The sequence below is a fragment of the Dipodomys merriami genome, unplaced genomic scaffold (assembly GCF_024711535.1).
Source record: "Dipodomys merriami isolate MVZ:Mamm:240054 unplaced genomic scaffold, mDipMer1.0.p SCAF_34, whole genome shotgun sequence".
Lineage (NCBI taxonomy): Eukaryota > Metazoa > Chordata > Mammalia > Rodentia > Heteromyidae > Dipodomys > Dipodomys merriami.
The window spans coordinates 17,746,064-17,760,809 of NW_027204937.1; the positions used below are offsets into that span (position 1 = coordinate 17,746,064).

At 43.1% G+C, this 14,746-nt stretch overlaps 1 protein-coding gene and 1 pseudogene across 19 annotated transcripts in view; both read right to left on the reverse strand.

Annotated features, from left to right (window-relative positions):
- The window catches only part of LOC138803492 (microtubule-actin cross-linking factor 1), a 254,203-nt gene that overhangs the window by 24,009 nt on the left and 215,448 nt on the right, over positions 1-14,746 (reverse strand). For all 19 annotated transcript variants that reach the window (XM_069987601.1, XM_069987600.1, XM_069987599.1 and 16 more), the window contains 11 exons: positions 13,999-14,154; positions 13,690-13,896; positions 13,438-13,557; positions 12,307-12,476; positions 11,113-11,272; positions 10,189-10,383; positions 9,747-9,875; positions 7,805-7,948; positions 7,221-7,409; positions 2,941-3,061; positions 1,587-1,750 (listed from right to left, as the gene is read on the reverse strand). In XM_069987601.1, the coding sequence (XP_069843702.1) occupies positions 1,587-1,750; positions 2,941-3,061; positions 7,221-7,409; positions 7,805-7,948; positions 9,747-9,875; positions 10,189-10,383; positions 11,113-11,272; positions 12,307-12,476; positions 13,438-13,557; positions 13,690-13,896; positions 13,999-14,154 (1,755 nt within the window). The remainder of the gene's footprint in view (positions 1-1,586; positions 1,751-2,940; positions 3,062-7,220; positions 7,410-7,804; positions 7,949-9,746; positions 9,876-10,188; positions 10,384-11,112; positions 11,273-12,306; positions 12,477-13,437; positions 13,558-13,689; positions 13,897-13,998; positions 14,155-14,746) is intronic.
- Positions 1,155-1,250, reverse strand: LOC138803541 (U6 spliceosomal RNA; annotated as a pseudogene).

Below are 14,746 nucleotides of genomic sequence, written 5' to 3' on the forward strand. Positions count from 1 at the left end.
GTTAGTAATACCTATTGTTCTGGACTCTCAAAGCTTCCCAGAGCATACCCAAACTCTGAGACATTCCGTAAAGCCATGCAGGCCTTCCAGGGGGCACCAACAATGCTATCTATACATTGTCTCATTTGTGAAGGCACATCTTGCTTCTTCATGTAAAGCTATAACCATTTACATGAGCTTTGGTAGAATGCAACAGCAGGAAAAACAGTAACTGAGAAAACATTGTGGGAAACACAGAGTACATAGACTGAGAATGGGTGGAGTCAGCCTTGCTTTCCCTTTGGGCTTTTCCAAAGGTCATCACCACAGAGGTAAGGGAATGAGTTCTATTCCAAGAGGTCTCACCACACCGCTTTCATATTATTTTGAAAGGCTCTATACATATAGCCCATATCAGGAAACTTGTATTTCCCACCATTCTCTGAGACTTTTGTGACAAAATCTGAGTTGAACACAGGAAGCATTAGGAATGCTACCTTGTATCCAAGCATGTTTGGAATGGCATCAGAGGAGGAAATTGCCCACCTGACATATATGTTAAATGTTTGGCTTGTGTAGTGAGGAGAGCCATTTTCAGCTACTTGGATTACGTTGGAGATTCACCAACATATATTGGAGATTTTCTTTCCCCTAGTCTTTCAAAGTTGGAAGGAAGGGGGGAAACAAAGCACCAGAACAGATATACTTAAAATTCAACTGGCCTTTAGAAGTAACAACAACAACAACAAAAAAAACACAGAACACTCACTTCCAGGCATAGCTGCTTTGATATGCACAAATAAAAGAATATAAAAGACATTAGAGGTTTGTTTCAGAAACTAGGTAGTACCATATTTTAAAAAATAACTGGACACTTAGAAATAGACCTACTGAAGACTAGCAGTAACCAGATAGTGGGCAATTAATTAAGAAGAAAAAAAAGAAGGAGTCAGGAGCTGGTGGCTCACGCCTGTAATCCTACCTACTCAGGAAGCTAAGATCTGAGGATTGCAGTTCAAAGCCAGCCTGGGCAAGGAAAATCCGTGAGACTCTTATCTCTAATTAACCACCAGAAAACTGGAAGTGGTGCTGTGGCTCAAGTGGTAGAGTGCTCGCCTTGAGCTAAAGAGCACCCAGGCCCAGAGTTCAAGCCCAAGTCTACAACCAACCCCCCCAAAATAATACTTCACAAATTTACATGTCATCTTTGCACAGGGGCCACACTAAACTTTTCTGTATCATTCAATTTTATGGTGCCACATGAATACAACAAAAATTTACTCATTTCATAATCATATAGCATTATTTTTCTATCTTTACATGAATGGGTTAATATCGATTTCTGTGGTAAGCTTTATAGTTACATTCCTCATCATCAGCCATAGAAAGGTCTTGAGGATTGGGCCAAAGGCCTGACCCTTTCTTGCTTTCCATCACCAGATGTAACAACCTCTTTTGTGAAAGGTTTTCTTAAAATGTCTTTTCTCACTTTGGGGTTTGAAGGATTACTAGCACAGGTCTGATTCTACTTCTGGATAGGTAAAGGCACACAGCTCAGACCAAATGGGCATCAAAAACACTTGAAGACCACTCATTAGAGCCATTACCTCCTCCAGTCTATCCAAGGCATCATTCAGCTTCCGCTGGCGTTCCAGTGCTAACAGCCACACTTGCTGCCAGCGGGCAGAGAGCTGATTGATCCGTGGGTTTTTTGCTTCAGATTGTGAGAGGATTGGCATAGGAGGAGGTGTGGGCTGACTTAAGGACTTTCCTAAAAGCAAAAACAATCACAACATCAGAAACCTTGGTTTTGTCAGTCCACAGAGAAATAGCTCTATGTGTGAATTTTAAGAGAAGTTAATAATGATATCCAGCCAATAACTGAGAAAAGAAACATGGGACTTGGCAACATTTAGGTACGGGAGTGTACTGATTCCAGAGTTACTGGTCCTCCTTCTAGCATACAAGTACTTACCTGTCTCCTACACATCTCTAACCAATTCTGTCCTACTTAGTGAACTGAGGACATGTCAACTCAACCATAAGAAGCAGGGGAAGAGCACTTGTGTGTGTCTTTAATTTGTAACAAAACCTTAGTAAATCCTCTTTTGCAACCCAGAACTCACTGCTGATATGAGATTTTGGTACATGTAAGAAGGAATATGATTACTACAAAGTTGGCAATGTGAGGCTTTAATTCACACAGGTTGCTCTGAGAATAAAGTTGATGTAAAAAAAAGAAGCAGGGGAATTCTATAGGTGCTGATTTTTGTTACAGCTAACTTACTGTAAACTAAATATAAATAGCTAAAACTAATGACCACAACAGTACCTTGTAATTTCATACCAATCTGAGAAAATAAAGAGTATAGTTGGTCTGCTGGCACTAGAAGAGTGAATTTCAATAAAAGATTTTTGTTAAAAATCTAGTATGTATTTGAAAATAAAATTTTAATTCTATTTTTTCTTTTGTAGGTTGTGGGGCTTGAACTCTGGGCCTGGCCACTGTCCCTGAGCAGCTCTTCAGCTCAATGCGAGCAAGGGCTCTACCACTTGAGCCACAGAGCCACTTTGTAATTCTTTTTTTGTTTTTTTGGTCCAGTTGTGGGGCCTGAACTCTGGGCCTGGCCGCTGTCCCTCAGCTCTTCAGCTCAAGGCTAGCGCTTTACCACTTGAGCCACAGCACCACTTCTGGCTTTTTTCTTTTTGCTTATGTGGTGCTGAGGAATCGAACCCAGGGCCTCATGCATGCAAGGCAAGCGTTCTACCACTGAGCCACCTTCCCAGCCCTGTAATTCTTTTGATAGGCACTTTGAAAGTGATCTTTCTCCTTCTCTCTCCCTTGCTCTCTCTTTCTGTACTTCAGTCTTTCTTTCTTCCTTTTCCTTTGTGTATGGGAGGAGCGCTCATTTTCAAAGAGCAGGAAGGAAGCAACCTAGCACATTTGGACTGGAAACATACTGCTACCACTGCGAGATTTCTCGATGAAAGGAGCATGGGTAGGCTCTACATTCTTCCTTTTGTATGTTTTCGTGACCCGGTCCACATCAGGTTGTTTGCGTGTCATTTCCTCCATAAATGTCTGTTAAACATAAAAAAGAAAAATATGAAAGAGAAATGGAAATATGAAACTTTTAATTAAGGGCAAGCCCAATCTAACTGCTCAAGTAACAGATGGCCTTGCATCTGTCTCACTTTTTTTTTTTTGGTTGGTCATGGTCTAGGCCTGGGTGCTGTCACTCAGCTCTTCAGCTCAAGGCTAGCACTCTACAACTTGAGCCACAGTGCCACTTCCTGTTTTCTGAGTGGTTTATTGGAGATAAGAATCTCACCGAATTGCCGTATCACTCTTTTTAAGAAATGTAACTAAGGTGTTTTATCAAGTGATTAAAACCTAAATGAGTGTGTTCATAGTGGAGTGATGAAATCAAGAATTCAGACTACTAAATGCCATACAGATGTCAAGAGAAGACCTGGGACAAGTAACTCACAGCCTGATGCCTAGGCTGAGTTACTGAGGGTTGAAGAATTCAGCAAAAAACCTGAAGGGGGGCTGGCAATCCTAGCAGACAGAGTTTAGGGAGAGTCAAAAAGTTTGACATTGCTGTGAAACTCACTGGTTTAGCAGAAAATATAGTCAGAGAAGTAGAAAGGTGGAATTAGAAGACAGGAAGTGAAAGACCCCAAAAGGACTATGTCAAACTAAGAGACTGGGATATGCTGAGAATGGCAGGGACTAATTGCAGGATTTTGATCCATGGAAGAGACATAATGAGGTCTATGCTTTAAGAGCAGAAGGCAGGTAAGGACAAGTAATATGGAGATAAGGTTATCAAACTGCTGTAGGGCTGGGAAGGTAGCTCAGTGGTAGAGCGCTTGCCTTGCATGCCTTGAGGCCCTGGGTTCCATTCCTTAGCACCACATAAGCAAAAAAAAAAACAGTCAGAAGTGGCGCTGTGGCTCAAGTGGTAGAGTGCTAGCCTTGAGCTGAGGGACAGCGCCCAGGCCCAGAGTTCAGGCCCCACGACCGGACCCCAACCCCCCCCCCCCAAAACCAAAAAAACCCCAACAAATCAAATTGCTGTAGTAACTGAGGCAAAACACAGTGAAGGTCTGAGCCAGAGAAAGAAAGGTAGAGTCATGAAGCATTTTGAAAGTAGGTGAGATACACAGCTGTAATCTTAGCACTGGGGAGGCAGAGGCAGGAGGATCACGTGTTCAAGGCCAGCTTTGGAAACATAGTGAGACCTTGTCTTAAAGATTAAAAAAAGAAAAAAAGAGCAATGGTGGCTCAGCCTGTAATCCTACCAACTTAAGAAACTGAGATCTGAGGATTGTGATTCAAAACCAGCATGGGTAGGAAAGTCCAAAAGACTCTATCTCCAATAAACTACCTCCCAAAAAGCCCGAAGTAGAGCTCTGGCTCAAGTGGAATGCTAACCTTGAGCAAAAGAACTTCAGGGACAGTGCCCAGGCCCTGAGGCCTGCCAGGATTGGGTGTGTGTGTGTGTGTGTGTGTGTGTGTGTGTGTGTGTGTGTGTGTGTGTGTGTGTGTGTGTGTGTGTGTGTGTGTGTGTGTGTGTGTGTGTGTGTGTGTGTGTGTGTGTGTGTGTGTGTGTGTGTGTGTGTGTGTGTATTGCTGTGTGTGTGTGTCAGGGACAGTGCCAGGACTGCTGTGTGTGTGTGTGTGTGTGTGTGTGTGTGTGTGTGTGTGTGTGTGTGTGTGTGTGTGTGTGTGTATTGCTGTGTGTGTGTGTCAGGGACAGTGCCAGGACTGCTGTGTGTGTGTGTGTCAGGGACAGTGCCCAGGATTGCTGTGTGTGTGTGTGTGTGTCAGGGACAGTGCCCAGGCCCTGAGGCCTGCCAGGATTGCTCTGTGTGTGTGTGTGTGTGTGTGTGTGTGTGTGTGTGTGTGGATTGCTGTGTGTGTGTGTGTGTCAGGGACAGTGCCAGGATTGCTGTGTGTGTGTGTGTCAGGGACAGTGCCCAGGATTGCTGTGTGTGTGTGTGTGTGTCAGGGACAGTGCCCAGGCCCTGAGGCCTGCCAGGATTGCTCTGTGTGTGTGTGTGTGTGTCAGGGACAGTGCCCAGGCCCTGAGGCCTGCCAGGATTGCTCTGTTGGGGGGGGGGGGGTCAGGGACAGTGCCCAGGCCTGAGGCCTGCCAGGATTGCTGTGTGTGTGTGTCTGTCTGTCTGTCTGTCTGTCTGTCTGTCTCTGTCTCTCTCTCGCAGTGCCCAGGCCCTGAGGCCTGCCAGGATTGTTGTGTGTGTGTGTGTGCACGCGATGCCAGGATTGCTGTGTGTGTGTGTATGTGTGTGTCAGGGACAGTGCCCAGGCCCTGAGGCCTGCCAGGATTGCTCTGTGTGTGTTTGTGTGTATGTCAGGGACAGTGCCCAGGCCCTGAGGCCTGCCAGGATTGCTCTGTGTGTGTGTGTGTGGGGGGGGAGGGGGAGTCAGGGACAGTGCCCAGGCCTGAGGCCTGCCAGGATTGCTGTGTGTGTGTGTGTGTGTGTGTGTGTGTCAGGGACAGTGCCCAGGCCCTGAGGCCTGCCAGGATTGCTGTGTGTGTGTGTGTGTGTGTCAGGGACAGTGCCCAGGCCCTGAGGCCTGCCAGGATTGCTCTGTGTGTGTGTGTGTGTGTGTGTGTGTGTGTGTCAGGGACAGTGCCCAGGCCCTGAGGCCTGCCAGGATTGCTCTGTGTGTGTGTGTGTGTGTGTGTCAGGGACAGTGCCCAGGCCCTGAGGCCTGCCAGGATTGTTCTGTGGGGGGGGGGGGGTCAGGGACAGTGCCCAGGCCTGAGGCCTGCCAGGATTGCTGTGTGTGTGTGTGTGTGTGTCTGTCTGTCTGTCTCTGTCTCTCTCTCTCGCAGTGCCCAGGCCCTGAGGCCTGCCAGGATTGCTGTGTGTGTGCGTGTGCACGCGCTGCCAGGATTGCTCTGTGTGTGTGTGTGTGTGTGTGTGTGTGTGTGTGTCTGTCTCTGTCTCTGTCTCTGTCTCTCTCTCTCTCTCTCTCTCTCTCGCAGTGCCCAGGCCCTGAGGCCTGCCAGGATTGCTGTGTGTGTGCGTGTGCACGTGCTGCCAGGATTGCTGTGTGTGTGTGTCAGGGACAGTGCCCAGGCCCTGAGGCCTGCCAGGATTGCTCTGTGTGTGTGGGGGGGGGGGGGAGGGGGGGTCAGGGACAGTGCCCAGGCCTGAGGCCTGCCAGGATTGCTGTGTGTGTGTGTGTGTGTGTGTGTGTGTGTGTGTGTGTGTGCGTGCGTGCGTGTCTCTCTCTCTCTCTCTCTCACAGTGCCCAGGCCCTGAGGCCTGCCAGGATTGATGTGTGTGTGTGTGCACGCGCTGCCAGTATTGCTGTGTGTGTGTGCGTGCAAACACGCACACCCCTACCTACACAGATAAGACCCTGTGATTAGATGTGGGATGTGAAGGAAAGGCAGAGTCCCAGGCATATCACAGGTTTCTAAATTTCAGGGAAAGAGGCAGGTTTGAAAGGGAAAGACAGGACTTCTAGTTTACTTTATGTCTAGACTGAAGAAGATAATGATGCTGTATAAATGACAGTTAAAACTGTTGGACTCTATAAATCTCAGTAATTGAACAGTGTCAAGAATGGAACTTCAGCAAATATCAATATTAATGAGTTTTCAGAGGAGGAAGAAAAAGCTGACTGAAAAGGAAGAGTTAAGGAGATGAGAGAAAAGTAAGGTATGGTAGAGGCACAAAAGTTGGAATGAGAGAGAGAAAGAAAGTGTGTGTATGTTATCAGAGCTTGAACTAAGGGCCTCAAACTCTTGCTTAGCTTTTTCACTCATGACTGGCATTATACCACTTGATTCACACCTTCAGTCCAGTTTTCTTTTGCTGGTGAATTGGAGACATTCTTTTAAACTGACTACTCAGTCTGGCTCTCAGACTTTAGCCACCAGTGCCCAACTTCCTGCCAGCTTTGAAATACAATTAGAGAACTCTGAGGCTATAATCTGAAGCAGGGAACTGTTCCTGATACAGTGAGAGCTGGATTATGTTAACAAACTGAATAAGCCTGGAAGATGGGACTTGCAATTCTGGAGGACTCCTTGATTTCAGCCTGGGAAGAGACCCTAAGAAGCTTCAGCTAGCCTATTCCCAGACTCCTAATTCACAGAAACAAAGAAAAACAGAAGGCTATTTTAAGCTAGTCTGTGATAATATGTGTAGTAGCAATTAAAATATAAATTCACAGGGCAAAGGGAATAGGATACCTGATGCTCAGCAATAAGGGCTTTAACTCGGTCGATGTTTTGAGGGATTGGCTCCTGATCTCGCTGAATGAGTGTAGTCTCAGCCCACTGGATCCATGCCAGAAGTTCTTCCAGCAGCTCAGCATTAGCCACCAATTCTGACAGGGCTGTTTCCAGGCGCTGCTGGTGCTGCCTTGCCCATGTCAGGACCTGAGAGGGAGAAAGAAACCATGGCCTCTTTCAGTTAAGCACATCCCTTTGTTTCAAAGCCCCTTTTCATCCAATCTAAATAATGAGTATTTAGAGGAAAGATCAGTCAAGCAGTCAGCTCTTCTGAGAGTAAATACAGCACATTCTATTAAAACACAGGGCTTCTCACGAAGGAGGGAAGCTAAACAAAAAATGGAAGCCAGTAATTAGCACATCACTGTATCAACATTACTCTTCCATTTGCTGTACATTAACCAAGAAGTTTACTAAAATATTAAATTAATTTTTGTTTGGCTATTCATAATGAGGGGAAGACTTCATCAGAAGGACAAAGGAAAGAAGACTGTAATATTTGATACCTGTAGTTCCATTTCTTTGGGTATACGATGACTCACCTCCTCAAAGCGAGCTCGGATAATTGTGATCCAGTGTTTGATAGTCGTGATGCAATCAGGATGGCAGACAGCCAGGATGACTTCTCCCATGGCCACTGCTGCATTCACATCCACTTGCTTCTCTTCTACTTTCTTCATGAATTCCTAAACAAAGTCAAAAACAAAAACTTAAGAATCTACTCTACCAAAACTATTAGTTCATATTGAAAGGGGAAACATTTTCTTTTTCCCCTTCTCTATATGTGTTAACACAAGCCTCTTAAAGCCTGTTTCTTGGAGCCTCTGACATTTTCTGTCTAGTTCTAAAGATTTGAGAAGGTGAGATCTATACACAAGAACAAATTTGCTAGAGATAATGAAAAGGTAAGGATACAGATTCTAGTCTCTCTTTTTGTGTGTGTGTGTGTGCCAGTCCTGGGGCAGGCCCAGGTGTTGTCCCCGAGCTTTTTTGTTCAAGGCTAGTGCTCTACCACTTGAGCCACAGCTCCACTTCCAGCTCTTCTTGGTATTGGTAGTTAATTTAGAGATGAAAGTTTCACAGACTCTCTTGCCTGGACTGGCAAACTATGATCTTCAGATCTCAGCTTCCTTAGTAGCTACGATTATAGGGATAAACCACCAGTGCCTAGCTAGCTCTTCAAAGAATTTTTTTTTTTGGGGTCCGATCGTGCCTGAACTCTGGGCCTGGGCACTGTCCCTCAGCTCTTCAGCTTAAGGCTAGCGCTCTACCACTTGAGCCACAGCGCCACTTCTGGCTTTTTTCTTTTTGCTTATGTGGTGCTGAGGAATCAAACCCAGGACCTCATGCATGCAAGGCAAACGTTCTACCACTGAGCCACCTTCCCAGCCCCTTCAAAGAAATTTTTAATTAAAAAAAAAAAAATTGATTGAGCCCGGTGCTGGTTGCTCACATCTGTAATCCTAGCTAGTCAGGAAGCTGAGATCTGAGGATCATGGTTCAAAGCCAGCCCGGGCAGGAAAGTCCATGCGACTCTTGTCTCTAATAAACCACCAGAAAATGGCAAGTGGTGCTGTGACTCAAGTGGTAGAGAACTAGCCTTGAGCTGAAGAGCTGAGGGACAGTGCCCCGGTCCAGAGTTCAAGACCTACAACCCACTCCCCCCCCCCCCAAAAAAAAGATTGATTGTGATTAACTGTACCAGTATCAGGGCCTGAATTTAGGGGCTTCATGCTCTTTATTCAGGTTTTTTTCAAGTTGGTACTCTACAACTTGAGCCATGCTTCCAATTTGGCGTTTTGCTTACTAACTGGAGATGGAGAATTATGGACTTCTCTGTGTTGGTTTCAAACCTCAACCCCCTAGGTCTCAGCCCCTTGTAATTAGGATTATAGGCATAAGCCACAGCCACCTGGCTATCTCATTTTTGTTCATTTCTATATTTGTAAATACACCTGTTTTGAAAAAATACATGACAGCAATAAAATACTACAATATTTCTTAAATACCCACAGCAGAATGAGAAAACTAAGATTAAAATCTCTGCTCAGGTAGCATGAAAATTAAAAAAGAAAAGATTTCCTACCTCATTAGGGTAGACCAAGGCCCCAGATACTGTATTTACTGTGTCATATTCTGCAACTTGCTAATTGGCTTCTAGGGGATCAGACTAGCGGTTAAGCCTAATAACATAAGGAAAGTTATGTAGACGTATATGAAAGTAAGACAAAAGGATGAGAAATGATCTGCATTTTTTTTTAAGAATACTATGTGGTTTCACTAGTTTAATGAATTATAAAAATGCGTGAATGCACCTCTTCAAGGTGTTACAAAAATGACTAGTTATTTCTGATTTGTGTTAAGCCAACAAACAAGTACACTTTGGTTTTGCTTCTCACATGAGGCCTAATATTTCCATTAGTGGTAGACAGTTTTGTCATCACAGTGGGTAGCACAGATCACCAAACAACTGGGCCAGATTACCTTATGGGTGTCAATGAGTGACTGTAGGGCCTCTGTGTCATCAGGCAGTGCTCCCCGAAAACGAAGTGTTTGCTCTGCTTCAGAAAGCCACTCCAACAGCATGTGGACTGTGTCTCGAAACTCTTCTGCCTAAAATAACCAACCATAAAGGATTGAATTTTTCTCTCTGTTCAGCCAACATTTTAGTGTATCATAAGTACCTGATGCCCCCCCCGCCCTCCCGTCAAAGCTCCATAAAGGAGCTTTTACTTTTAGACCTCTGAAATCAGCTGGATTTATTTCTTTAAAACAAATGACTGTTCAAAAGTCTTGTAGAACATTCAGAACATCAATTTTCAACTTTATGTTCATTTCAAGATTACTTAGAACTGGTCTTGTTAATGAAATAAAATTTATCTGTTCAGAATCCCTGGCTTCGGTTGATTCAACAAACATGTCTTACCTGTTTTAAGGCCTGCTCAAGTCGGCTTTGCTTGGAAACAGAGAGTTTGCACACAGTGTCCCAGCGAGTACTCAGTTCCTGGAGCTGTCCTTTTACCCATGTGGTGTCATCTCGACTGTTCTCAATTAGTTCTCTGCCTGACCGCTTTAAGACCTGAACAGTACCTGTTCGCTTTCCGAGTTCCTTTTGGAAAACCTAGAAAAGGAGATAGGAGAATAAGTTTGTCTAATAAAATGTTGAGTCCAAGGAGGAAAGTGATAATTTCCTTGGTAGAGTCTAATCATGGATCTTATACACAGAGGAAGGCGGAATGAGATGTATGAAAGAACCTGGATAAGGTACTTATCTTGACAGCTTCTACATCTATGAGAATATTTATCCTCATATATACATACATATGTATATAAATATACATAACTTCCAGAATTATAGGAGATAAATAAGAACATATACCTAGTATAAAGATCACGAATTTGATACAATGTAAAATTAAATTCCTTGTGCTGAAACAGGATGTTATGCAGCTCAGTATGGAAGGTACAGTGTGTACAGTGTGCACAGTGTTAGACTTATGGGTTCAAAATGGTTAAAAAAATCTCTCATTTCCATTTTAGGCCTCAGTAGAACATATAAGGGTATCCATCTCAATTTAAATTCAATTGGTGACTCAACCAGAGACAAACAGGAAGAGGGAGAACTTCAAAGTAAGGTACATACATTGCCAAGTCTGAATCAAACCAATTTTGGTAAATTCTTTGTGACTGAGGCAGAATCCCAGCAACAGTTGGTTTAAATGCAGAAAATGAAGGGGTACCTCTGAACAAAGATATAGCTGTCAGGCTTTTTTTCTCTTCTAGATGTTAGAACAGGACAAAGGGCACATGCAGAAGACCTTAGGGTTTTGCTTTCCATGAAAGTCCTCACCTTATGGGCATCCATGAGGTTCATGACGAGGTCCAGGTCCCCATGCACAGGCTGGTCCTCGGCCAGCTGTGGCTCTACCTTGTACAACCAGTCAACCAAGGCCTGCAAAGCATCCATGAACTGGCCTGAAAACAGCAGGGCTTCCTCCAACTTGTGTTGCCTAAGAAAAGCATGTAAATGTCATTGTTTTTACTGATTCTTTTTATGCGTACAATTCTAACAGCTGGAAAGGAATACTGCTTGAATTCTATCCAAAGAGTGGCTTCCACATTAGAATAGTTAGAAATGTAATTAAAAAAAAAAAAAGACTGAAAGAGATGCCCAAACATGTTGAATCAAACCTTCTCTAGAATGGTTTAGATGTAAATAAAGGGGACATGTATGGATATTTTTCTGACAATTTATAGCCCAATGACACAGGACATACTTTAACAACCCAATGTCTATGTTAATTGCTTTACAGTTGGTTTAGCAGAGGATGACAGTTTCAGGGAGTCTGTGAGTCAGGAGCTCAACTGTTCTATACCAGTTATGTGTCCTTAGGTCATCTCTTTACCTCTGTGAATCCCAATCTCTTCTTCAAAAGATTTGGGAGAAGCAAGAATATAGAGATGTTATAATATGTAGCACAGCATAGAGAATGTAGTGCGTGAAAGTATAATTTTAGAACTGAACTGCATAGGCTCAGACCCAAGCTCTGCCACTTAGAAGCTGAATAATGTTGGGAGAATTAAGAAATCTCTTTATGATGGCTTTTTCGTCTGCAAAATGGGAATAATAGTACCTATCTCACTGGTTTTTATGAGGATCACTGATTAGCAGGCACTGTTGCACACATATTTAGTGTAACTGCTAAGTAAAATTCAGAGATTATATGGTTAAATACATGCAGAGGCTTTGCACTGAGCAGAATATAGGTAAAAACATTTTATAATAAGGTACTGATATTATAAATTGGCAATTTAAAAATATTTAACAAGAATCACTAATCTACTAGTACTAACTTGATTTTATAGGCCTTTCCCTTGCTATTCAGTAAGGCTCAGGTTTTAACTAAGAATTTTTCATACATTTTATTCTAATTACTTCATAACTACTTTAAATTTAAAATCTGTACTATCCATTAGGGTTATTACCATTTTAATTTAGTAGCAGTTAGTCATCAAGACCCTTTTAAAGGATACTCATGCTTACCGTTCCACAGACTTGCCACAAACAGTATCCCATTTGTCTCTGACTTCACCCAGTAAGTTGTCCAGTTTCTGAGCATCATCAGCAAGTAATGTCTTCTCTTTCAGTGCTCTGCCAGTTCTAATTGTGGTATCATACACAGGCTGTTTGCCACCAAGAGTTTTCTGAAACTCCTAGATTTCCAAAAAGAAAAGAAGAAAAATGTTCAAGACCAGATGATGACATGAGGTCCAGGGGTCAACTGCCAACACCAAGGGAAAAAAAGATTCTTGATAATAGCTTATGTTTAAGAAAAAGTTACAGAGCTGGGCGCTGGTGGCTCATGCCTGTAATCCTATCTACTCAGGAGGCTGAGATCTGAGGATCGAAGTTCAAAACCAGCCCAGGCAGGAAAAGTCTGTGAGACTCCTATCTCGAATAAACCACCAGAAAACCAGAAATGGCGCTGTGGCTCAAGTGGTAGAGCACTCGCCTTGAGCTGGAGAGCTCAGGGACAGTGACCAGGCCCAGAGTTCAAGCCCTACAACCGACAAAAAAAAAAAAGACAAAAAATTACAGGTTTTGGTCTATGCCATGTATGGAAGTGAATGTAAACTTCTAAAAGCTTAAATCTTTAGTTAGTTACTACCCAAGCCATTTTGTTTAAATTGTTATTTAAAAGAGCAGATATAATGGTAAGGCAGTGTCTAGATGTAAAATGGAATCCTGGGGCTAGGGGTAGAGCACTTACCTAGTATGTATAAGACTCTGGATCTGACTCCCAGAACCATAACCAAGGAAACAAAAGAAGGAACACTGGCTTCATCATCTTTTTTTTTTTTCTTTTGTGTTAGTCTTAGGGCTTGAAGTAAGGGCCTGGTGCTATCTTTATCTTTGAGCTTTTTTTTTTTGCTCAAGGCTAGTGCTCTATCACTTGAGCCACACCTTTACTTCTGTTTTTTCAGTTTAACTGGAGACTCAAGGACCTTCCTTTGCATGCTGGCTTTGAATTATGATACTCAGATCTCAGTCTCCTAAGTAGGTAGGATTTTAGCTGTGAGCACTGGTGCTTGGCCACTCTAAAATTTTAATATTACTCAATTGTCTTTTATTATGAACTAGCTCTGATTTCTAAGAGTGAATTGATTGATTTACCTTATGTTTAGAAAGCTGAAGTTTGATTTTGTCTGGGTCATTGGATATCTCCAGTTCTGAATCCAGATGACTCTCTGCATCTTCTAGCCAGTCAATGAGTTTTTTCCAAGCTTCATGGAACTAAAATTAATTTTTTTTTAAAGTTACAACAGGAGTAAATATGCGAACTATACAACTTGCATCTATTCTAGAGATCCAAGGTGTGCAGCCCAAAGGTGTTTAATAAATCACTATCTTTCTTTTAAAACTTACTTGCTTTGCCCGCTTCCTGGCATCATCTAGTGATCGACCCCTTTCAATAGATCGCTGAACAACCTTCTCCCACCGAGACTGGACACTAACTAACAAGTTCTTGATTAAAACAACATCCTGTTTTTGGCTAAGGAACTTTAATTGATTCCCAGTTTGATCCAGTTCAATGATCTGGTCTCGATGAGCATTTACTTCATTGGCAAAAACCTGAGGAAACAACATTGTTCTTTTAAGCTTAAAATAAGGTAAATGAGTACCCTTTTCCATGAATCCCTCCAAAAGGAAGGTAATATCCCAAGTCACAGTTACCTTGTGCTCCTCTATCTGGGAAAGGACAGTGTTCAGAATCAGGCTGGGAGGAGAAACGATGTTTAAGCTCTGCTCTGCTAGAGTGAGCCAGTTGATAAATTCTTGTAAGGAATTCTGGAATTCTGTTGCCAAGTTGAGGGCTTCCTCCAGCTTTGACTGAGTTTTAAATAAAACACAAAGAAATTATAGCTTCAATTATAGTTTCAATGACAAAGGCATGAATTTAACATAGAATGAGATTACCTCCAAATATGCTTTGTTTATAAAAAAGGAGACATTTAATGGTAGTGTCTGAAACAATTGGACAGGAACACAGAAAAGGAAAGAGCAAACTGGGAACTGGTAGCTCATGCCTACAACCCTAGCTATTCAGGAAGTTAAGATCTGAGGTTCTCAATTCAAAACCAGCCTGAAAAGAAAAGTTAATCTTCAATTAACTGCCCAAAATCCAGAAGTGGAGCTGTGGCTCAAGTGCTAGGAGTGCCCTGGACCTAAGTTCAAGTCCTAGTACTAGCACAGAAGGAAGGAAAGAAAGAAAGGGGGCAAATATTTTGGTCCTTTATTACTTTCATCTGCTATGACAGAGAAGGTAACTCAGTTTTTTTTGTTTTTCACAGTAGTGGGACTTGAACTCTGGGTCTGGGCACTGTCCTTGAGCTAGCTCTTCAGCTCAAGGCTTAGTGCTCTACCACTTGAGCCACAGCACCATATCCAGTTTTCTGGTGGTTAAGTGGAGATAAATCTCGTG